The 25,671-nt window shown below is 34.5% G+C and overlaps 2 protein-coding genes across 5 annotated transcripts in view; one reads left to right on the top strand and one right to left on the bottom strand.

Moving 5' to 3' along the window:
- Positions 1-6,897, bottom strand: part of LOC110373898 (tyrosine-protein phosphatase 69D) — a 30,402-nt gene extending 23,505 nt beyond the window's left edge. For all 4 annotated transcript variants that reach the window (XM_064041868.1, XM_064041869.1, XM_064041871.1 and 1 more), the window contains exon 1: positions 6,598-6,897. In XM_064041868.1, coding sequence (XP_063897938.1) covers positions 6,598-6,691 — 94 coding nt within the window. In that variant the 5' untranslated portion in view covers positions 6,692-6,897. The remainder of the gene's footprint in view (positions 1-6,597) is intronic.
- A 1,813-nt stretch (positions 6,898-8,710) lies between these two features.
- Positions 8,711-25,671, top strand: part of LOC110373906 (uncharacterized) — a 32,758-nt gene continuing 15,797 nt past the window's right edge. The window contains exons 1-5 of the mRNA XM_064041730.1: positions 8,711-9,004; positions 21,539-22,255; positions 23,193-23,372; positions 23,828-23,979; positions 25,441-25,548. Coding sequence (XP_063897800.1) covers positions 8,905-9,004; positions 21,539-22,255; positions 23,193-23,372; positions 23,828-23,979; positions 25,441-25,548 — 1,257 coding nt within the window. The 5' untranslated portion in view covers positions 8,711-8,904. The remainder of the gene's footprint in view (positions 9,005-21,538; positions 22,256-23,192; positions 23,373-23,827; positions 23,980-25,440; positions 25,549-25,671) is intronic.

Here is a 25,671-nt window from a genome sequence, read left to right as displayed (position 1 = left end):
AATACATTTTTGTAAAATCTTTGAGTATTTGATGTATTTGGTTTTATTTCTTACATTTTTGCTCTTATAATATTTGAAGCGCAAATACCGTTTTGTTTTGCAACACTGTTTTAGACCTTTTGTTATCCAGGTCTGTTTTCTTTTACTATTAAGGTTCACTTTTATCTTTATTCTTGGGAAACACAGATTATGAAAGAGGCATACTAATTCGTGAAAAGAATTAAATGCTAAATTTAAGTCGTTCTTCGCGTAGGCATCGGACCATGACAGATTACCTATGCATTCCTTAAATTTCTTGATATTATCCAAACTATAATCTCTTTTATAAAAATTATATCTTGCCTGGTTTTGTATCTGTTTTAAGGTTCTGTGTTATACAAATATTTATTGTAATAATGTGCAGAATATTTACGCAGGACGCGAGGTGAGGGCGCGGTGTTCCAGGCCCATTATGAAATAATACGTTCGATATTAAAACACTCTATAGTTCCAAAGCCTTTAGTATGCACAATCGTCACTATCAGTTATATCATCACAAAATTGAAAATACGGCTTCAATCAATGAATGAAGTCATGCTCCCCTAGTCATTCATACGGTTTACGGTCAACAAGGCAGTTGTGTAAAAATTACCTTTATATTAAAAACATTACCCTTTTGTCCGTCACCTAGAGAGACCTACATGGCTTTAATGGTGTAGCATACAAGAGAAATAAGGAAACCAGCTAACCCCAACTAACATAGGTTATGACGAATGCAAAACCGTAGGTAACATCGAATTAATATAACTATATGAGCATTCTGACAACTTTTTCCTCATTTGTTTGGTAAATTATGCTCGTGACAGAACACTGATTTTGCCGGCTAGGGATTTAGGCCCCAAGTTCATCTACTTGTGTTGTTTGCCGTCCCATCGGGCTATGAGAGTGAAGGAATAGTGAGTGCAACTGTGTCTGCGCAAATGCTCGTGCACTATAATATGTCCTGCGCGATCGTCTAGGAGAACATCATCATCATCGCTTGTGTTGTAGATGAAGTTGGGACCTGAATTCGTCAGCTTTCTTTTTAAAACAATTGTTTAATATTAATACTCACATTCAATTATTATATTAAACAATTATTTTAAGAAATTGGTGAAAAATGGGCGCTATTGTTAGTGAATACGAAAGAAATTGCCATTGAATACTTCAGTTTGTAGGTATTTATCCCAATTGAAAATTTTTGGGTAAACACAACTCTCTTGGATTGAAAAGACTATGGGCGATTCAAATAAAGTAATTTATAGGCTGAGTACTCCATTTATTATTCATTAAATGAAGGCTAAAAATAAAGAGCGCATTTTCCCCAGTGTTATTTAAGTATGAATTTTACAAATATTAAGTATTTATCCTTCATTAATTAAATTACTTCGTAGGTTCACAGCCAGCATATTTTGTTGCTATCCAATAATTTGTACATAAAAATAAACATATTAACAATACCATGACTAATACAACAGAGCTAAAGGGATTCTTTGTTTGGCTAAATGCGCTTATCTCAGGAAACACTGGGTCTTGCTTTTTTTTTTATTTTAACCAATCTCTATTTTATCTTTTTTTATCAAATGTGCATTAAAATAACTTATGTGGTACTGTTATAAATATGCCTTATAAATCATCATCATTAGCGTTCCACTGCTGGGCACAGGCCTCCTCTCACATAGAGAAGGATTGAGCGTTAATCACTACGCGTGCTCAATGCGGTTTCGTAATTTGCGACTATACAGCTTTTAAATAAAAATATATACAAATTCAAGCCCTACTATTACTTAATAATATTGATATAGTATTCATGTTTACCAACGCTTAGGATTGAATATTATCTAGTTTGTTATTGACAAAACGGATATGTATTATACGCATCTATCGGAAAGATTACTAATGCGATACAGATAAGAATATCATGCTAAAATTGTAAACATTGATTTCAATTTTTTCCAATGATACACAACAGTTTCTTTGAAAATTTTAAAAAGCTTTCATTAAATAATTTAAACAGAGACACTTATTTAATACGTTTATAGATTAATTTAAATTATATCTAAATGGATACCAAAAATACTTCATCCACCCGAATAAAAAATACCCCCATCTAATCTTACACTAAAATTATTCAAATTGAATCAGCAATTCCTGACAATAATAGTGTGTTTAATCAACCAGTCAAAAAACTCTTGCCTTATATATTTTTTCCGACATTTGCTTTTATTTACTTTTGCAGGTAAGTCGTGGTGGCCTAGTGGGCAAAGAACCAACCTCTCGAGTATGAGGGCGCGGGTTCGATCCCAGGTCAGGCAAGTACCAATGCAACTTTTCTAAGTTTGTATGTACTTCTTAAGAATATCTTAGACGCCAATGACTGTGTTTCGGATGGCACGTTAAACTGTAGGTCCCGGCTGTCGTTGAACATCCTTGGCAGTCGTTACGGGTAGTCAGTAGCCAGTAAGTCTGACACCAGTCTAACTAAGGGGTATCGGGTTGCCCGGGTAACTGGGTTGAGGAGGTCAGATAGGCAGTCGCTTCTTGTAAAGCACTGGTACTCAGCTGAATCCGGTTAGACTGGAAGCCGACCCCAACATAGTTTGGGAAAAGGCTCGGAGCATGATGATTTGCTTTTATTTACTTTGTGTACTAACAAGTACACATGTACTTGAAAGAGCTGATGATAACACTATTTTTAGATTGTAAGTAAACTATTACTATTCAACTTGGTTGGTTGGTTGGCCATGAGAAAGAAAGTGTAAACATAATTGTACTACAGATATAGCAGTAAATACTGTTATCAGTGTCATATACAATTGACGCGTTTATTAGCTTCCAGAAGCTGATAAGATTTCTTATTTGACTCGAATTATGTATATGTAGTGTTCTTTCAAACTATGAATGAATGATGATAACTGAAAGGATTTGACTATTGTTAGAAATGCGGAAACATAATATACATGTGTGTTCAGTATATATGTATAGGTATAGATAACAAAAGAGAGACACCAATGTTTTATTTTAGAAAAAAAAAATCTTACTAACTTCTAGCAGAAGGGAAAATTTAAAAAATATTTTTCAACGGAGTTTCAGTACTTACACCTAAATCTTATGATGATGTAAACAGCATAATATGAGTAGGTACGTTGTTTACACTAAATGAAGTTGAATACACAATACCTAGGCTTGCAGGTCAGGATTTGAGGCTAAGCGTAAACAGCCATTTATTATATTCAGGCCAAAGCGTAAACATAAGTCAGTATCATAAAACAAGATTCAGTCAAGTAAACTAAAAAAAACTTATTTACTGAAGAAAACATATATATTTTATTCTATCCAATTAATTCTTAATATATTCTGTTTAATTATATTATGAAAGAAAGGACAAATTAAGTTAATATTCCTTTTTCCTCCGACAGCATAGGTTTGGCTCACCACAAAACAAACAATTTATATTGCAACAACTATGGACACTATTGTGTCCATAGTGTAGAAAACTATTGTTTGTAGTTCACATGACAATGTGACACTAGAGAGTTTTTTTACAATATATACTTAAAAGTAATTGTGTTCAGATACATTTACCTCCCCACTCAGAGACATTTAATGATTACTAAGTCACTCCTTAGTGATGGAATGTCATACAAATCCTTCACTAAGGAATAGCTTAAGCAACCATTAAATATCTCTGAGTGGGGAGGTTAACCCTTATGTGAGTGACGAGGTACCCGGGTACCTTTAGCATTTTCAAATTTAAAGAAAAGTATGTTTTACGCTCCGTAGGTGGCTGTGATTTCCTGAGAGCTCTTAACTATTCATAAATTATATATTTTTTAATATTTTAACCCAATCCGCTATTTACAATGTTTTGTGGAAACCAAAACATAATATAAAGTCACAATGGAGTGACAAGGTACCCGGGTACCTCTTTATAAAATGGTATTATTATGATGTTTTATTTCCATAAAAATGACAAATTCTTTGTTTATGCAGAACTTGTAGGTACATCTCTCGAAGCAGGTGTTGGACGAGTTACTGCATGTTCATCACAAACTGATTTTTTACAGTTAGTGCAAGCTTTTCGTGATTTTCTTGGCTTGCGTTTGAGTTCTCTGCATATGTAGCAACTTCCGACGACTGTAACTCGTCTGGTCCGACTTATAGAAGTTGTAGATCCAGAAGGAATCGAAAGCCTAAGTTCTTGCTCAAGCACCTGCATTGCAGATCTTACATGTGATTTTCATGTCACAATGGATTTTTTTGATATTTCTTCTATATTTTTACCACACTGTTGTAGACATAATGATTTCAAAAACTTTCTACGTCTGTCACTCGAGACAAATTGTGTGTTATGTTCCGTGTAAATGATATGTGCTGCCAAAGCTATTGCAGCTATTGTTATAGCAGCAGCATATATCATTTGCCAAAGCTGCAATGTCAATAATAATGTAAAAAAAGTCCACCGATTCGTTCTGTGTTTTACGGTGTATTCTGCTAACAACTTATCCATATTGTCCACTCCACTTTTGATTTTGTTATAGGTATTATAAAATTATTTCTGGCTTGGCAGTTTCCTTATCACTTTCAATAACTGGTGACATATGCATTGATGACAACATTATGACTGCTTTATTCATTTTGGGTACATAGGAGCTCACAGTTGCTTCTTTGCTAAAGGCGAAGTTAGAAGCATAAATCACCCTCTCCTTGTGTGCTTGCATATTTGGAGGATGAAACTTTTTATTATTTTTTTTTACCGTTCCAACTAGGTGTCATGTTCCACAAATTCAAGGAATGAACCAGTTGAAAAGATATAAAAAAATTATCCGTAGCTACATTTAGTCCTGAATTTTTCAATTTAGCCAAGAGATCTAACACAATGTATTGAATGGACTCAAGTGTTTCTTGTGCTTGTCCGATCGTCAACTGTTTAGCTTAACTAAAATAACAATATTCAAAATGAGGGTAATTTTAAAACAGACCTTGATTGTTTACATTACGTCTAAACTGTATGAAGGTACCCGGGTACCTCGTCACTCTAATAAAGGTGTTTTATTCGTCACTCACATAAGGGTTAATGAGATAGGGGATTTATTAAACATAAACTCTCTTTTTTCGTCATCTTTAATTTCAATTTGTTTGATACACACACAGACAAGTCAAACGTATTTTACAATAGGCTTTAAAATCAAATGATCATAACTTGTCTGCTGAGCCTATTCTCAACTATGACAGTGTCGTCGCCCAGACTAAATGGATACAGCTGAGTACCATTGGCTTACATAGAACAACTTACTGTATGTTATATATCTGACCTTTCAACTTAGTTACCCAGGTAACCTGATGGCCCTTAGTAGGACTGGTTGTCAGACTTTCTGGCATCTGACTAACGATAGCAACTGCCAAGATGTTTCAATGTGAGCTGGGATTCACCAATTTATTGTGCCTTCCGAAACACAGTCATTAGTGTCCAAGATATACATTATTACGTGATCATAAAATTATTTATGTTTCAATTAAATATTTGAGATTGATAGCAAAAATTTTAAAAAGAATTTAACAAACATTTAGCAGTAAATGATAAATGATAAAAAATAATTTATTTTTCCTGTAGTTACCAAACAGATTAGTGACAATAATGATTCAATTATTAACTGTTTTGCTATCCATCAGAATAAACCGAGATAAACCTTATTAGTTTGCCTATGTTATAAATATTATTTATACTTAGGTTTTTATTTGAACTACAATTTGAACATGAATGGCAGTGGTTACGGGTAGTCAAAAGCCAGTAAGTCCAACAACCAGTTTTACCAGGTATTGGGTTACCCGGGTAACAGAGTTGAGGAGGTCAGATAGGCAGTTGCTCCATGTAAAGCACTGGTATTCAGCAGCATATAGTTAGACTGGAAGCCAACTTCAATATAGTTGGGAAAAGGCTAGGTAGACAATGTATAATTGTAGGTTTATTAATGTTATCATACAATAGTTAGTAACAAAGTTAAGTTACACAATACTTTGTTAACTTTTTACAAGCAGATTCATCAACAAAAGCTTATTTTATCTAAAATGTTGACCATGAACCTGATTGAAAATGTGTTAACTATACCTAACTATATTATTTTTTATGATACTAACAAATAACTATCATGAAATGAATCATAACAGGAATAATTGTTTAATATTTTCACTTAAATATAAATGTTTATCCTGTTGAAACTCGGATAATATTCGTTTTGAACATTTTTAGACGTGAAAACTATGGAAAGCTCAGCATTCAACCATACTACTGTTTATTACCAGATTATTAGGATCTTAATTTAAGTTTAAAAGCTTAATATTGTAACTAAACAGCATTTATACACGTATATCAAACAGGAATACATTCATTGCCATGCTAAATAGCATCCGCTGGCAGCAAATTTTGAGGAAACACATCAATTGAAAAAAATGCGCGTACAGGAACAAAAAATATTGTCCAGTTACATGTTTCTATGTGCCGAACAGTAGATACACACGTTCGATATTGAAATGTTTAAGTTCCTACGCTGAAACAATCTAAAATTGTGTATTACTCACCTAAAATTGGATACCATAGTCCCATACACGGCATACACAGAAAATATAGAACAAGTGCCGCGGGATACTTCCCGACGGTGCTACTCATTGTCATGGCGGAAGCACCTCGTTTTTACAAATAATATGCGCAAAAACGCGACATTAAAGTCATCGCACGGTTATTAAACCATTTTCTATTCACTTATTCAACGATAGCACTGATTAATTCTATAATTATCACGCAAAACTACAAAGCGGCTGACACCCAAAGCCGAACAAACAATCCCACTGGGAGTGTTGCCAGCTCAACTAAATAAAATTACTCTGCTGCGCACTTTGCTGACCCAACTGCTCAGTATTTTTGTAACATTATCCTTATAATTTTTCTGTTATCAAAATGTTAAATTATCCTCATTTTACAAATGATGAAACTTTACCCTTTAAATCATTAGTACACAAAAGGACCCGTTTCAAAAGTTTTTGTTGTTATTAGCTAAAAATTACTCATCTTATGACATATTTTTTTTTTCTTATTCATTTAACAATAACTTTGCACCTAACAGTTTAAAGCAAAGCCGTCATGTTTACAAATATACAAAAAAAAAAACAAATTCTATAATTTGTAGAGGATAGCGGGAAATTCAAATACTAAAATTCCTAAGCATCAGAAAATGCTTATCATCAAACTAGTGATTGATCATAACTTACACTCACAAACACTGTTCCTGCAACTGTTTCGGGCATGCTCCCCAATTTGGTTCCTATATTATTTCTATAGCAGCCAAGTTCAATTAAACCATTTTATTGCCTTATAACTGGAACCACTCTTGCTACAATAATATGCTCGGAAATAATAGGATAAATTAATTGTTGGTAACACCATAGGTAAAACTTATAATCTGTCTATGGTTTCGCTATACCAAAGACCTTCGTTAATGAAACGGGGTAGGCAGAACATGGTATAAAAAAATAATATTATATCTATGTAAAAAAAATATTTAAAGATTTCCCGAAAATGAAAACTGAACGAAACCTGAAATAATTACGATGACGTAATAATTTTTTTAACTGACCAAAACAACGAGAATGTGGTTAGTGGTAGGTACCTAACTAATATACAAATTGTCCAGTACTTAATGTTATTTAATTTTGACCTGCAATAGGACATTCAGTAGATATCAGGGGCCCGATTCTCCTAATTTTACTTAAGCGACATACGATTCACGTTCAACTCGATTCGACTGAGATCCAATACCGACTCGATCACGATTGAATCGTATGTGGCATTCCGCTATTTTTTCTTTGAAATAAACGTTTTTATCCTTTTCTGTCATTCAATAATAAATCATTTTGTCTGCAAATGATTTACGATAGCAAAAAGATTGTACAGCAAACTACCGTATAGACCAAAATCACCAAAATAGCAGACCAATCGCACACCAATTAAATGTCAATCGAATACGATTGGTCTTTTATTAGTAGCAGAATGTCCGATATGTTAAAACTGCTATTCCGATCATATTGCGATTCGATTTCTATTCGATTTTGACATTATTAACTTAGGAGAATCGGGCCCCAGAATGTTTTTGTGTATTTGGTCGCCCATTTTCGTCGGACGGAAGCAACATCGCGCGAATGTTAGGAAATATTGTTAAGTACACCTCTGCTAAGAGCCATTTCGAGAGTGGTCGCAAATTCGCAATGCTCGAACACAAACTTTCTCATAGCGGGATCGGTTTCATCGCACACGAGCGGCGATTCTCATTTATTCTTTAGGAATTCAGTTGGTGTTTTAAGCTAAACTGTGTCTCAATATAAAAGGACCCAAATATTTAACGATTTCTTATTCTAATTAATATAGTTTTCATTGGTATAAACCTAAGTTGTATCTAAGTATTAGAATTCTGGCTATTAGCAGCATTCGTAAACGAAATCTGCTCATCTCTGAATGAGTCTTTTCAGTTTAGAATTGGATGCTGTTACGCTATCTAAATATTTTATCTCTTTTGATCACTAAAACCTGAAAATATTTTTGATATTTTTCATTGTAAGAATTATTACTACATAATAATTTATACGCAAACATGCTTTTTTGCAAGTAGTAGTACCTATGAAATGATGCGGCAACATTATTTGTTTATTGACATGACAAATGACAGACGGCGGGGTCTTGTTCGATGGCAGCTCGATTGGTACAATTTAGACGAATTAAATGACTCGTTATAGAGATTATTTCCGCTCTTATCCGATAACGAAGTAAAAATGTGTTTTATAAATACTGTTTAAGCTGTTCACGCACGCTTCTTACGTGCGTATTGTGTTATTAAGATGTATATTCATTACACCGTAGGAGCCATTTTTATTGTATTTATTTTGTGCGTTCATTGTGATAATGTAGCCAACGACAACGAAATCAAGGAGATTTACGGTGAGTAAGATGCTATATTAATTATTTTGATGTTGTAAGTTATGGGTGTTGTGTTTTTTTGTTGTTTTGTAGTATCACGCCTATAATCTGACCGCCCACGAACTCGCCGTGAGATCCTAAAGGTGCACCCCGTCGGATCATGAACTGAACATGAGATACAGTTTACTAACGTTTCTGTTGTTAATTACCATACAAACTTCCTGTATGCATGACCCTAGTAGTTGTTACCTCTAGTGTGCTTCTCACATGGACATTGTTTTTATACTATGATATTTTTTTATAGATAAAGGCTGTTTTGTTTTGCCTCATTAATACAAATTAGAAAAAGAATACTATCCCAGTAACATATCCACCTAACGTATCATATCCAAATATTCATTTTCATTATCTGTTTTATATTCCATACATATGTCTTATTAGAATTATAAGAAACTACCCAAATCTGTTGTATACCAATGTTGGAATATTTTCTAATTTCACATATTTCACAGCAATTTCTAATGCATACTTACCTAATTATAAAATCTTTCATTCATAAATAATTCAGACCCATTAGTATTTGTAAATTAAAAACATAATAAACAACAACCACCTCGTGCCATTTATAATACAATTATTATTTATACATAATGCATTAGTTAGTTTTATGTAAACAACAATTAAACGTATGGTTTAGTATTTATGATATGTCATGTTCCAAGAATGACCAGAGTTAGGATCATCATATACCTTGTTACTTGTCATCATCATCCTCCTGCTCTTATCCCAATTATATTTCGGATCAGTGCGGCATGTTTTCTCCTTCCATACTCTTAAATCTGCCGTCATTTCACAACTTATCTTTTTCCAGCTATATGTTTTTTGCACAATCCATCCATTGTTTCTTTGGTTGTCCTCTTTCGCTATTTCGCTATATCCAACCACGTTCATGTCAATACCTGGTTATTTTGACAATAATCACTAATTAGCTTACAAAAAAATAATATATCACACAGACTTTAATATGTTTTTGCACAGCTTCTTACAACCGGATAAAAGATACTTTTTGGAGCACTAGTTATTATGAAACAAGCAAATAAATATAATTTGTTAAATTGACATTTACTAAAATGTTTAGTAGATTCATAACAAACCTTATTACTACCAACTATTCCTACTAGTGTTCAATACAGTGTCTGCGTTGACCACTTATCTACTTACAACCCAGACGTAGACTGTTTTTGGACTTCCCACAGCATTACAAGTATTTAAATTAAAATCAGAATTTTATTAATAGCATTAAATAAAACATATAAGATTTTACTACTTAATTGAACGATTAATTAACACATTGTTTTTAGGCACCCAATTAACAATTAATTTACTACAATTATCAACCAATACATTTTGGTTTAACTATTTTCCTCTTATTTATTTGGTGCCTAAAAGTTCGAGTCAAGTTTTAGATAGTCGATATAATTATCTAGATTAAGATCTAGATTAAGATTATCTAGAGAAGATTTTTTATGCACAAATTTTTCTTTACGTATTTGTTGTAATTGCGGAAATATAAAAACAAAATCGGTGAACATATCAACTGTCTAATCATCACGGTTCATAAAAGTTAGAATAAATGATAGGGAAGTCTTAGGTTTTTACTCTTTGGGCAAAGAACCCTGAAAAAGATGGTACAATGACCTTTTTTATCAGTGATATTCATGATTTCTGCCAGACAACCATAGGATGGCCCAATATGCAGTTATCAACATGCACTGACATTATCACCCATATCTATGTGATATATCGATTGCACTGATATTCGTTTTATTTGTACTTGGATAAACATACTGATATAATTTTGCAAATTATGGTCTCGTACATGTGATGCATACAAGAATTTCTTAATATATTATACAAAAAAAACCGGCCAAGTGCGAGTCGGACTCGTGCACGAAGGGTTCCGTAAATTACAGTTAAATCAACCTATCTCAAAAACTATAAGAGATACTTTGATCAAACCAAAAATCGTTGAAAGAGTTAATTAGCATGCATCACCTCTATTTTTTTTAGAATTTTATACCCCGTAGTTATAAAAATAGAGGGGGGGGGGACATACTTTTTACGACTTTGAGAGCTGATATCTCAAAAACCGTTCACTTTAAGAAAAATGTTTTTTAGAAAACTTTATATCATTTTAAAAGACCTTTCCATTGATACCCCACACGGGTATGTACATCGAAAAAAAAAATTTCATCCCTCAGTTACATGTATGGGGGGCCCCACCCCCAATTCTTTTTTTTACTATTTAGTGTCATATTTTTGTAGCGGTTCATACAACACATATTCCCATCAAATTTCATCACTGTAGTACTTATAGTTTCCGAGTAAATCGGCTGTGACAGACGGACAGACGGACAGACGGACAGACGGACATGACGAAACTATAAGGGTTCCGTTTTTGCCATTTTGGCTACGGAACCCTAAAAAGTCTGCTCTGGTATTTCCTATATTAACTTACTTCACTTCACAGTTGAACCGAACAGTTATAATGACTACTTACTTGAATCCAGTTAAGCTTTTACATGACTCATCAACTTGTTGAAGGCGGACTTTTATTGTATTGGTTATGTTTGTGCTGTTAGTAGTTTTACAGTAAATGCAATTTTATTGGTCTATGTGATCTAGGTGAATATTATGGTTAGCAATATCTTGGTTTTTGATCACCAGACAGAAGCATGACCCCATGGAAAACTGATACAAGAATGCTCATCATCATGTGCATATTTACTTCTCCAATATTGGGCTTAAAGCTTTTCTAACAGAGAAGCCACTATATCATTGATCTCTTCGTATAAGTTTTAATAGAAAGTTTAACAAGTCCCATCTCGGCAAAATTGCAAAATATGTCGCCAATATTACTTTGCATCGTGTTTTTTTCTGTCGGTCGGAAGCGATACGTACGGGGTATAATCCCGGCATGTAGGTGTTGTCACATACCTACATTGTTTATTATTTTTGTGGAGGCATGGAAGGATACTTATGTCTAGAAAAAAGCGATTTTTAAGGATGAGGATCGAACACGAAATTAGGGAGACTTGCAATTTTGCGTGCCGAGGTTTAACTCGCGGTTGTGTCCATATGTCTCCTCAAACATGATTCTTAACTTCTATTTCTTTGCTTCTTGTAAAGCACTGGTACTCAGCTGAATCCGGTTAGACTGGAAGCCGACCCCAACATAGTTTGGGAAAAAGGCTCGGAGGATGGATATTTCTTTGCATCCGACACTAATACATAATTTTGATGTAACTAGCTTTAGAGTACATTTCCGAGCCACGCGTCTGTAGCGCTCGGCTGCGATCGGCTGCATGCGGCTGACGCATCAATGGTCATAATATGTATGGGAAATGTATGTCACCGTCTTCGAGGTATAAGACACGTCAATATCGCTCCATGTTCTTATAATACTCTTGTTAAGTCGCAGCCGCGATTGTCTATTGGATGCCTCGAAGATATGCTCAAGAATACTTGAGTGATTACCACTTTTTCAATTGAAAAAAAGAGAATCGTTGCAATGAACCTAGTTGATACTTCGAACTAAAGTTAACTGATAACTAAAGATTCTGTCTTTATTTTCGGTGAGATAGTACTTACAACATCTTGTATTCCTGTCATCAAAATGGATCTATCGACATTTATTTACTCCAGTTCGAAGTATGAATGAAACACAAGGTCTCTCCAGAAATGGTTTTAAAAGTTTTGAAAAGAGTACAGAAAAGTATAGAGTATTTCTTCATACAGATGGGACTGTTTGAGGTTTATCGTCTTCGAAACGTGGTTGGTTATTCTCGCATCGAACTACCCATCACAATTCACAGCCACATTTCATGCATGATTGGTGTTCACCAATTTCGTAAGAGATATAATAAATCAATCCATTTTTAGTGACCGCGAATTTACGCATCCATAAATTCACCATTATATCGGTCCATCAATACTATTGTATGCAACCGCGACACCATACAGTATTTTGAATAAACAAATAGAACAAAAACAATCCTTCATTTTCTATGCCTTATTGGAATTCGAATTCAAGTAAACCACTATTGTTGATTTAATAATAGTAGAATTTCTCAATAGTCTTCAGTTTTACGCCACTGAAAAAAAGGATTCTTAAAATGATTGCTATTTTATAATAGTCATACTTATTGATACATCATTCAATTAACGTTTGTATGAAATGATCAACGAATTTGAATAGAGTTTACATACCTACATAAAGGGACCTTATTGGACTTAATCCATCATTTAATTATAATTGTGTTTACCATAGAATTACTTTAAAAAAATACACAAATTATACTGACCCGTGTAGTAGTTGTATACTATGGTCCATCGACGGTGCATGATTCCCGTATGCCAGTGAGTCACCGGCTAATGGATTTGACCTTACTCTGCGGGTCCGCTAAGGGGCCGGTGCAACTGCCGGCGAGAAACTATACGCTGTATTCTCTTTTTGTTTGTGAATCGAGGAAATATTGAGTAAATGCCAATTTATGTCTGATTTTTGAGGTAGAAAATTCCTTTTTGAGAGATATGTTAAACCTTTTCTTGCTAGCTGTACGAAAATGTTACGTTTTGGTGCTCGAATGCGACTTCTATCGTTGTGAATCTTTGTTTTTTTAAACGTTTCTAAAATGAAGAAATTCAGCTTTATTTGAGTATAGTATACACTCCTAGTTCAACCAAAAATTCCTAGTCTTATCATTTCTAAATCAGTCAGACTTCTTTTTAGAAACAGTAAAAAAACTAGCACGATATTTGAGTCAGTAGGCTTGTCTGTAATTCTAGGGATTTCCCATTTTTTGTTGAAGTAGAAATCTGTACCTTTACAATACAAATTATATGTTATTTTGCAAAAGTGTTTGTCTATAAACTATACATTGTAGTTTTTATAAGAAGATTGAAAGACTAGGAACGCCTACGCTTGCCAAAAATCATATTTTTTCTTATTCATTTCCAAGAGCTTGAAAACCTGTTAGATATGCACTGGGTTTAATTCCTCTTTGAATCACGTAGATGGCTCACTTTTGTGTTTTAAATTGCAGCATATTATAATATTATATATTAGCAGCATATTATATATTATAATAGCATTTGCACATTTCACTTTATGCTAATGTTGAATTCAGAACATGTACAGCAATAATAATGGTCTTAAAAAAGACCTTAAAATAACACAAATCTGAGGTCTGGAGAGGTCTGTGCCTTACCCATGATACAGATAAAATGACAAACAATGCTACTTACCTATGTGTTTCGTATCAATCAGTGCATCGGACAGCACGTAATTGTTGGTCCAGCACCCTGATCTCTCCCCGGTCGTGTTGGATGGCTGTCCTATCGGATATGTCAGGAAAAAGAGGTTGCATCTGAGTTTGCGAGTATACTGGTCCACTATGATATATCCTGCGCATCTGATCTCTTTAGTAAACAGCCACCGTGGCCAAAAATCAGTCATGATGTCATTATACTTAATTATTATGAACCATACGTTTGCTCACATTTAAGTACGGACGGGTACGGACCCAGATAATATAGTAAGTTACAGAAATTGGCTGACCTAGCAGTAACCGCTATAGTTGCTTTCTTGAAACCACTGCCCGTCTCGTTTTCCTAGTAACATTAAACTACCATTTCAAACTTGTGGCTTTTGTACGTAATTTTTCCCGTTATCCCTTTGATTTCTGGTATGAAATGCGTAAGAGACCCGTGTGTTTTTTTATATCATGAGGTCCTTATCCGTTTCAAAAGGATCCTTATCCTCACCGTTTCCAAAAGGATTTTGGTGTGTAAAGAACAAACTTAAAACAATAAGGGCCTTACTACAAAAACTTTAAACCCTGTTTTACACTTGTCTAATAAAATTTTGGCTGCAAAATGAACCATATGTCAACGTCATAATTTGACATTTTTTTAGACAAGGCATAAACTGACGTTTAAAAGTTTTTGTGGTAAGACGGTAATTGATACGCAATGAATATTCTGAAAAATTAAGTTCGATTCGTTGGTATTCGACAATCGCTCGCTTCTGAAGTGAATAATGGCATCATTTTTTTAGAGAATAGGAGAATAGGAGTGATGTTATTGCTATTGATGATATTTCAATTTACTTCATTAAAACAATCATTTTTGCCAAAAACTTGACACAGCTCTTTGCCCCTCCTTCCTTTCTTGTTTTTATTTGCCCAGAATTACTAAGTTACTTTACTCCCTTATTCCAAAGCCCTGGTCAATGCGTGGGAAGTTGTTGTGTTTCAGATTATTGAGCAAGTTTTATTTACTTTTTGGTATCACTTCAGTTAATCTGCCCTTGCCATTATTATTGTTCAGAAGTAGGCCGTTGAAAAAGTTATGGAAATTGGAATTTAAATTAAGGGGGACTACTTAGATGAGGGGAAAATACATGGAAGGTGTATCTAGAGTCATTTACATAGAGATAGATTATACAGACTTAGCGAGGAACTATTCATATTCCTAGATACATGACATTTATGATGCAAAAACTCGCTAACCAAAGACATAAAGAAAGTGTAAATTATAATGCGAAAGTGGTTTGTCAAGTTGCATGTAACATTAAAGTATTTCAACGATGACAGTCTGCTAGTGGTATATCATACGGCTGTCGTTACGAAGTGATTTGATGAAATGTTTATATGCGGTTCGCTTTCAACGACATCAAGTTTTTAGCGTCAACCAATTGGTGATATTGCACCTAAACAGATGTGTCGCTGGGGAGCTTGTTGTGCCACTTCTTCCCAGCAGTAACACATGGAAGGTTGCGTTTAGAGGGCTGTCGTTTGTTTAGACGTTTAAAATTTTCTGATGTGAATAAACCTTTTTGAGTTTAAGTTTGAAATTATGGGAAGTGGTATACACATGTATTCTGTGATCGAAAACGACAGTTGCTATACCTTATTTTATCATGAACGATGTGGCAGGATCTCTGGTAAACCGTTCGCTAAAAAATCGCCCTTTTGGGTGTTGCTGATACTGAAAGAATTGTGTGTGCAGTATGTGCTCTGGCGTATAGAGCTGTAAGGCGATTATACCAATATACAAACATACGTTCTTTAAAGGTGCTGCTTGTAAATCCATATTAAGGAACAACACACACACATGGTTATGTCTTAAGCCATTTAAAAGGTTGCATATAATTCAACTACTGGTCGAGTCACGATTAAATAGAGACCTACGATGCTGGAATGATGTTGTATAAAAAAGCCCATTCCAGCATTATTCATTCATCTTAGATTATTATCATAATGTGCATCGCTCGTAAAATTACCGTACTCAAATCGAAATGAAAAAATCGTAAATATTAACTACTACTACATATTCATAGCTCGTAAAAACGCAATGTTATTGTATTATACAATGGGACACTGACCTCTTTACTACACAATTGTTTGAATAGCTACGTAACACTTAATTGTCACACCTAACAGCTAGGTTTTCATTGAGTTTCCACTACAGCGATCAGCTGATTTACAAAAATAGGTTTTATTGTGGAAATTTTAGGTGTTAAAATTGATTGTAGTGTAGGAATTTGCCTGATGGGCCTCGGCAATCGTTAACACAGTTACCGCAATGTTAAATGTTGTTTGCCTTTGTAATTAAGGCCGGGGTTCTTTGGCCGATTGGGATGGGAGACTTTTGTTAGAATTTAGTTTTGGCAGGTTTGGGAATGAATAAATGAGGTATAAAATGAATAACACTGTGGAAACACCTTTGTGAAAAGTTTAGCCGTAGTTCCCACATGTTTGATAACTGGTAAATATACACGTGTATAAATAATAATAAAAAGGTGATCTTGATCTATCGACCCATTTTTTAATTAATAAATCTTTAACTGTGTCTAGCGTATTTAGAAACCGCGCTTATCATTTTAATTTCCACAAAACTGCAGCCAGCACCAACGATTGCAATCCAACACGTCATTCAATAAAATTTTCATAATAAATAAACGCAGTAATGAATACTTAAATACGAATTCATTATTGAGGATTGAATTTCACCACATCTGTTTTCTAATGTCGTAAGTATTAAGTTAATGTCCAATAGACGGACGAGACTATCTGTTTCTATTTAGTAGAGTGTGAAGATCAACTGAGTGTCAATCAATTATTAAGACGGATACATCGTCTAGCAGGATGCGGGATACACTCGGAATGGAAAAGCGTTTGATATAGACTTGACTAAAGTATATAGTAACGCCTAAAATATCGATTGCAAAATGTTTCCATACTAGCTTGCCTTTTGAGGGTCAAGGAGTCTTCTTCTGAAGAAGAAATGACCCACAGGGTAAAAAGTTCGATCCCGATACTCGATACTGATAATAGCAGCAGAGGTAGACGCTTGAAATGTTCGCAGGATACTGAGAATATTAACTTCTTTTCTATCAAATTAAAATTTGAGGAGCTTCGCGTATAACAGACATGATTTTTTGGCCGTTTTCCATATTGAAACCTTCGTGCACAGGTTCAATCAATGTACTTACATGCCCATCCATTTTGGACTTCTGTAACAGATTTATTATTTCTTGTTTTTACACGCTTTTTATTAGCTTCACCTGTATGTTTGTATGTTTGTAGGTTTGTATGTTTGTATGTTTGTTTGTAACCGACTTCTTTGGGCGCGATTTTGACCCACTTTAAACGGCCAGATTTCGTTCAAACTTTGTAGATTTATTGAGGACCGATGACAATACACTAATTTGATAAAATTATTCCATTTTAACCGACTTCCCAAAAAGGAGGAGGTTACACATACACATCGATTACTCCGAGGTTTATAAACCGATTTACGTGATTCTTTTTTTGTTCGACTTGGAATAGCTGCCAGTTGGTCCCATATTCATCAGGTCAGGATCTGATGATGGAAACCCTGAGAAATCGAGGGCAACCTTCAAAACTTGTAGGCATACATAGGGTGAAAACTTGACACTTAGGTGTACGCCTAAAAGCACTATTCAACTGTGAAGATTTGGAGCTGACCTGATGATGGAGACCAGAGAGGGTCGAGGGAACTCGACAACTAAATATATAAACTACCTCGTGTTTGGGCTTAAATTATTAGTATTGACAAGACCTTTGCAACAGTGAAGGTTTGGAGCTGACCTGATGATGGAGACCAGAGAAAATGGAGGGAACTCGACAACTGAATATGTAAACTACCTCGTGTTTGGGCTTAAATTATTAGTATTGACAAGACCTATGCAACAGTGAAGGTTTGGAGCTGACCTGATGATGGAAACCAGAGAAAGTCAAGGGAACTCGACAACTGAATATGTAAAATACCTCGTTTGGACTTATATTCTTTGTATTGATGAGAACTTCCCACTTGTATGGATGTGTGTATGGATAGTGACAACTATTTGTATCACTGAAAAGCTTTAAATAAATAACCTTTTTACAAAAAAATTAAACCGAATTCCCAAAACACTAAAAAGCAATAAAAAAACTAATTTTAGGTGCATCGGCCTAGAAGTCGGTGGCAAAATTAACTTAGTAACATCCATTAGACACCGACTTCTAGGCTTTTCAATTTGCAAAATATGATCTTTGTTAATTTATATAATATTCATCTATAGTCGATAAGGTAAGAAAATTAATTAAAATTTTCTAGAATTTTTCTCTACAGTCGATAAGGCAGGACTCGATGTTAATTTTTATTTCCAATAATTATCTTTAGCCGTTTTCTCTAATATTGACAAATTTTTGTATACTAAAGAGAATTTTAATTCTACAAAACAAATAATAGTTTGAAAACAAACTAAAAGTAGAAAATAAATAATAGTTTAAAAACTAAAAACACGCTTTTATAGAAAAACGAACTAAAAATAGGAAATAAATTTTAATGAATTTAAATTAAGAAAACAGTGTTAAAATTTCAATGAATATAAATTAATAATAGTGTGAATACAAAAAATATTTAAAAAGCGTGGGGTGCTTTTTAAGATATTATCGAAATGAAAATCACTGTACTCATATCTGTCAATAAAATATTTATAACTATTGACACCATGCACCCCACGCTTTTTTTTTAATATTTTTTTTTGTATTCACACTATTATTAATTTATATTCATTGAAATTTTTAACACTGTTTTCTTAATTTAAATTCATTAAAATTTATTTCCTATTTTTTAGTTCGTTTTTATATAAAAAGCGTGTTTTTTAGTTTTTTTAAACTATTATTTTTATTTTATCTTGTCTTGTTATTTCATCAGTTTGCGCTTGTAGGCAGTGTTCAGTTTTATGTCCATTTTTCACAGATCTATTGACGTTGTCGCCGTTATGCGAATTAATAGTGTAGCGTGGATTAAACCGTGAAATGTGATTAGTCTCAGTATCATTGAGCCGTGAATGAGAGATTGTTGCTGATTTCTCTTGTTGTACACATATTTTAATTGTAGCGTGGATTTGTTGACGGCATGTAGGTAGATGTTTTCTATGGGTCCTGTGGGTTTTAGTCGTGGTCTAGGGTCTAACAGGACAAAAGGCATCATACTGCACCTAGCAATATTTACCTATATAAATTAAAAAAATTGCTGTTCCTTTGAGTCTCTAAACTCGAAAATGGCTGCTCTGATTTGCCTTATTTTGTTTTTAAATTGTTTGTAGAGGTCCAAGGAAGGTTTAAAACATACAGAGATTCTAGTGGTTTTGCTGGGACAGGTAGTGCTTTTAAGACATTGCAGAATTTCCAAAAGAACGACCTTCTAGAAGAAATGCCGTAACAAATGAGAGGTCATAGTCTAGACAAGAAAATAGAGATGACCAGTTTGTGCAATTATGCAATAAACCAATCGTTATACACGCGAACATTAAACACGATACCATAATTTATTATGGAAATAAAAATATAACTAATTGATTGTTTCCAAGCCTTCATTTAACTAGGCTTTGGTGAAATCAGACGTCCTGTCTTGACCGTTTGTAAGAAGTTCTCTACTTTGTAGTAGTTTTGAATTAAAATTACCAACGTTGCTCTTTCCTAGAACAAAATTAGCAGAAATCCTGGTAATCAGGGTAAATAGTTTAATTAATTTCAGCGTGATATGGGTTCTCTGTACAAGAGACTCTGTAAAAGCAACATATAAAGAAAAATAACTATAAAACGAAGTTATGCTACACAAAGATATACCTACGCAATATTATAATATAAATAAATACTTAAATAATATACTACATACTACCTACTACATTACATTAAACGCCTTCCTCTCTTCTAACTATTTGCTGTGCCCATCAGGGTCCATAATTGTGACTACCACTATTATTTTATATTTTCCACCAAAGGTACGTGGAATGCAATAAATGATACGATATGATATGAGGAAGCCTGTGCCCAGCGTTGGGACGAAAAAAAGGCTGTAACAGTATCAGTGCTATGGGAAACCATTTAATATCCCAAAAAAAATATATCATAGATATCTATATTCTATATCACCGGCAATAATACCAACGGCATAATCTCTTCTACGATGCTAAAGTTACGTCACCTTAAAGTGATGTAATAAACAGTAAAAAGTAACTAACACAGCTTCAAATTGACCATTTCTAACTTCTCTTCCTCGTTTTATATATGTGTATTATGGATATTACGACCGCATGGCTAAAATTGCCGTAATGTAACACTTTCCTACTTTGTGGAAGCCATTTTTTACAACATAAAACTAGATTATACGTGTTATCTTATTGGGTTAAGTTGTAAAACAATTAGCTTTAAAAATAACGAGAGCAAATTAATTATATTATACAGTCTTCCATAAGGACCGTCAGACTTATCGAAGTACGCATTTGCTGGAATTTGTGTAATTTTATCACGATGATCACCTGGTTTCCACTCATCATCATCTCAGTCGTAGGATGTTGTTGAATATACCTATGCCTCCCCAATAGATTTCTCAAAGGTCAGTTTTATCTAAGAAAAAGACAACTCTTTTCGGCTAGTACCAGAGTAATTTGCGTGATGATTAAAGTTCATTCTATCTTTTTATGAGAAGAGGCTTGTGCCTTGATGCCTGATGATGCTCGTAAATGGTGATGTAGTAATTTTATGAGCAGTTCAAAATATAAGGTGCTTTTCTTACGTTAAGAAAGTGAAAACATAATGCCGTCACTCTTGTGACAAAGTTAATATGCATTCTATGAAGTAGATAATGTGACGGTAGCTCTAATAATAACTTTCTCTTAGTCACAATCAACATCGTAAAGGTTGAAAGTTAGAATTTAACGATAAATTGTGTCACACGGACGCTCCTGTCACTCCTGATAAATTGATTGTTTGTTTGTATGTTATAACGAATGATGTAGCTAAAATGCTGCTTCATTGTTTACGTTTTTTTAAAGTAGTAGCTTTATCTAATCTAGAATTATCGATCTGACGTTTTCTATGAAACTGATAAAACTGACAGGGGATTGCGTAAATATTTTTCATTCACTACCTTAAAAAGAGGTGCAAATTAATCATAGACTTATGTTATCTTTTTCAGTTCCGTCCGCGCCTCAAAACCTGACAGCCAACAACGTAACTACAGATGAAGTTCACCTCTCATGGGCCCCGCCATTGACCTTCACTCTGCGCACCCTTCCCGACAGAAACTTTGACCTGAAGAGTCAGACTCTAGTCCCTGACCAAGACCAGTCAGCTTCTAACAAGAAGTTAGAGCCACAAGGTGACGAACCCGTCAATGACGTCTTAAGCCAAGACGCAATCACTGCAGAAAGACAGAAAGACTTCGAATACTCCTCTTACAACTGGTATAAGAATGATAAACACAAATATAAGGATGACTACTCGTCTCACGTCCTTATCGATGACTACAGGCACAAAAGGGACGTCCGAACACATAGGCACAGAAAGAGATGGCCGGAAAACGATACGGACACAAAACTGCACTTCGAGAAAAATCTTGAAGTGTTGGAAGCTCACCCAGATGAGCAGAAGGAGGTTGTGAAGAAGTCCTTTGCACAGCCTAAGCATAGAGAAAATACACAGGTTGCTTATGTGCTTTATTATGAGCAAGGAGTACCAAGATATGACGTGAACATTGTCAATGGCACACAGAATTCAGCCGATGTGAAAAGAAAGAATGTTTTCCCAAGTGACCTGGGTATGGAAGACTATTCGAGGGCGACGAAAAATTTGACGCTGCTTAATACTTCCGGGAAGGTGACGAAAGTCGTCGGTTTCCGCTTGAGGAATTTAAGTAAGTGCGGTCATTTGGCTTTGTTTAATAGTCTTTGAGAAAGTGGTTATTGTTGTCTTAAAGGGGCTATTTGTGGGTTTGCGTAACCAGTGGTCCACTCCGGCTTTGCATTGGTAAATTAAAAATTATTAACTCATCTCAGCAACCAATCTATTGGTGAAAACCTCACGCAAGTACGTTAAGTTGTTTTTGAGTATCATGCAATCAGACAGAAAGTTGCAACGAAGGAGTTTCTCAAATGTACTGAAAAATATTATAATCAAGTCTTACAAACGAGGTGTTAATTTAAAAGTCGTAACGCTTCTTTAATGACCAATTTGGTTCAGTGGAGACCTCGACCTTCTGTGTAGGAAGTAGGTATACTAACTCACGGGCTCATCCAATTAGCTGCCTGAATGCTATTAGCCTGTCTTAATTGTTTGGATTACTAATTGTATTTTATGTAGGCTTAAAACTTATTTACATGCATAATTCTGTAAAAAAGATCTATAAACTATACATACTAGCTGTTTCCCGTGGTTCCGTCCCAAGGGAACTTCTTTTTGGACCGGGATAAAAAGTAGCATTATATCCTTTCTCTGGCTCTAACCCTATATTTAATAGCTTAGTATTTGATTATTTTTGTTATATCTAAGCTTGTTCGTATCATTGCGGTTTATGCAATAGGTGTCGAGCCGTATAAATAAGTACAAAATAAATAAATGGCCAATGGAACAGGGCAGGAGAAAGAAGGTCCTAAATAAATAAAGTAAACATTGTCAAAAATTAATGATGTGGTTCCGAGTTTCCTGTCATTCTACAAAATCTATTTCTTTTTCCTTGAAAAAGATTCATGGCTGTAATGCTGGCTAATTATAAAATGGTACACGTTTTTCCTTTGTATAAAAAAAATATATAATATTTCCCTAATTCTAATATTTTTATATATTTTTTTCAGAACCATTCACACCATACAAGATTTGGGTGCGTGCTTTCTACAACTTCTCGCTAGATGGGGTAAAGTCATCCGATTTGTTGGACCGACTCGGCCCTAAATCGGACCCTCTCTACGTGCTGACAGACGTCAGACCACCTTCTGCTCCGATAATACTGAATCTGACTTGTGATCAGACTAAACGTTAGTATTTTATTATCAATATCTAGTTATCTATAGGATCTAATTTCATAAATGATCATATTTATTAGAACTTATTTACATGACGTAAAAATGTAGGATCTAATGCATGTATGTACTGGAATAAAGATCCTATGTTTTAATGATGCTCGTGAATCTCATCTAGAAAGAAAGAAATAAAATAAATTTAATTGCGCAATCATCTGTGTCAAATATCATGTAAATCTGGTCATCTCTAACAATATATTGAAGCTAGCAGCACAAGAAATCGTAATAATGTATATTCATTCTGACAACACCACAGAAATATATTCAATGAATCTTGGCAACACTACAAAACATGTTTATAGTCTATAGTTTATTTATGTATGTGTCTTTTTATATCTGTTTGTTTTTCAACCAGAACTTTACTAAAATATTACCAATATGATAAGCAATTATTAATTTTTTCTCACCAGGTACACTTTACCTCCAATGGCGGCAGCCGCTAGAATACAACAACTCTTTAGACCAGTACGTGGTGACATTACGGAAGATTCCAGAACAACAGCCTCGGACGAGACTCACGCTGCCCACTAACAAGAACGATATTGAAACTACCATACCTATTGTGAGTACAGACTTATATAGTATAGTAAATAGCTGTTTTTGCGGTTTCACCCGCGGGGTACTGCTTCCCATACGCGAAAAGACTATGTACCGAATTTGACACTTATGGCCATCCACCAAAGCGGAGCAGAGGAGTTATTAAAGAACATAATATAGACTTTCTCCGCCCATGGATACAACTTAGTAGAGCAGATATTTCATCATCTCCCGAGCCTTTTTCCCAACTATGGTGAGGTGAGGTCTGCTTCCGGTCTAACCAAATGCAGCTGAGTCCCAGTGCTTTACAAGGAGCGACTGCCATCTGACCTCCTCAATCCAGGTACCCGGGCAATCCGATACCTCTTGGTTAGGCTGGCGTCAGACTTACTGGCTTCTCACTACCCGTAACGACTGCCAATGTACTTGTTTGTAATGTGTAAATCTGTCAGGGTCATCATCTTAAAAAATACTATAGGTACCGAATTTGAGACTTACTTTGTTTGTAATACCGCTCACGTCTTTAAGGTCCAGACTCCACCATATTGTAGTTGAGAGAAAGTGTTTTTAAACAACCAATAGAATTTGTCCGCCCAGTGAGTGAGTTATTGAGTGTTTGGAGGCGATATGTTAGAATAACGAAATTATGTTGGTAGTTAAAAAAAATTCTACTAGCCTGCCAATGTGCACAGACTAGAAAAAAATTGAAATAGGTACTAAGGCGCCAAAAAGGTCCTTCATGATGTAATTTATTAAATAAATGGACTTGAACTGTATTTGACTCCGATATAGTTATTTAAGGAAATATTCCAACAAATATGGAACATATACAAGGATAATCCAAATAAGGAAATTAACCATAGATACGTTCGGTCGGAGAACGACAAATAAATGTATTTAGGACTGTTTAGCCTGGATTTAATAAATCACTACGTGCTAATACCGCTCATAACATGAGGTAAATTTTATTAAATACTTATTTGTTATTATGTCGTTGACGGAACTAGGTTATTTTAAAGTTTGTTGCCTTTAGAACGTATTCAGTTATAGTTCAGTGATTTTTGTGTGAGTAGGTGCTCCGTAGTTTTATCTTATTTAAATAATTTCTACGTTTATAAACTAGTAACTTCTTGGTTAAGAACAGCGGCAAGGGCCTATTAAACAAGTTTTATGTGTTATATTTGCAGTATATAATACATATATACTTGACAACAGACAATATAATATGGTATAATAAAAATCCTTTGTCTGTCTGTCACAATTGTTACTTTTAGTCAGACAAGCAGTGCTAGTAAAAGAACTAGGCATAGACTTGAATGCAAGAAGTGTTTTCTATTCAGCTGAAAGGAAATATGGGTATACTGTTGAATCAAAATAAGGTGAATAATTTGTTCTGAAAAGTAATAATAGAATAAACAAATGTAACCCATCGTTGATACCCATAAAGAAGAATTTGGAATAAAGTTTTTTTCTATTTGTTCTACAGGAAGTGGATCTATGGAACGTGACGCGATACGAAGTAAAAGTGTATGCTGTCACCCAATCAGTTGCCAGAGACAAATCTTTCATAAACGGCGAAGAATCGAACCCGGAGGTAAGTTTTGTGATCTGCAGTTTCAAGAGATATGGATTGTTTTGAAGCTCATTAATATTACAAAGCAGTCATGAAATTTGTTCAAGACGGAATTAAGGTGTGAAGGGATGACTTTTTATGCAG

Source organism: Helicoverpa armigera, chromosome 26 (assembly GCF_030705265.1).
Source record: "Helicoverpa armigera isolate CAAS_96S chromosome 26, ASM3070526v1, whole genome shotgun sequence".
In the NCBI taxonomy this organism is placed as follows: Eukaryota; Metazoa; Arthropoda; class Insecta; order Lepidoptera; family Noctuidae; genus Helicoverpa; species Helicoverpa armigera.
This window is presented reverse-complemented; position numbering and strand designations above follow the sequence as displayed.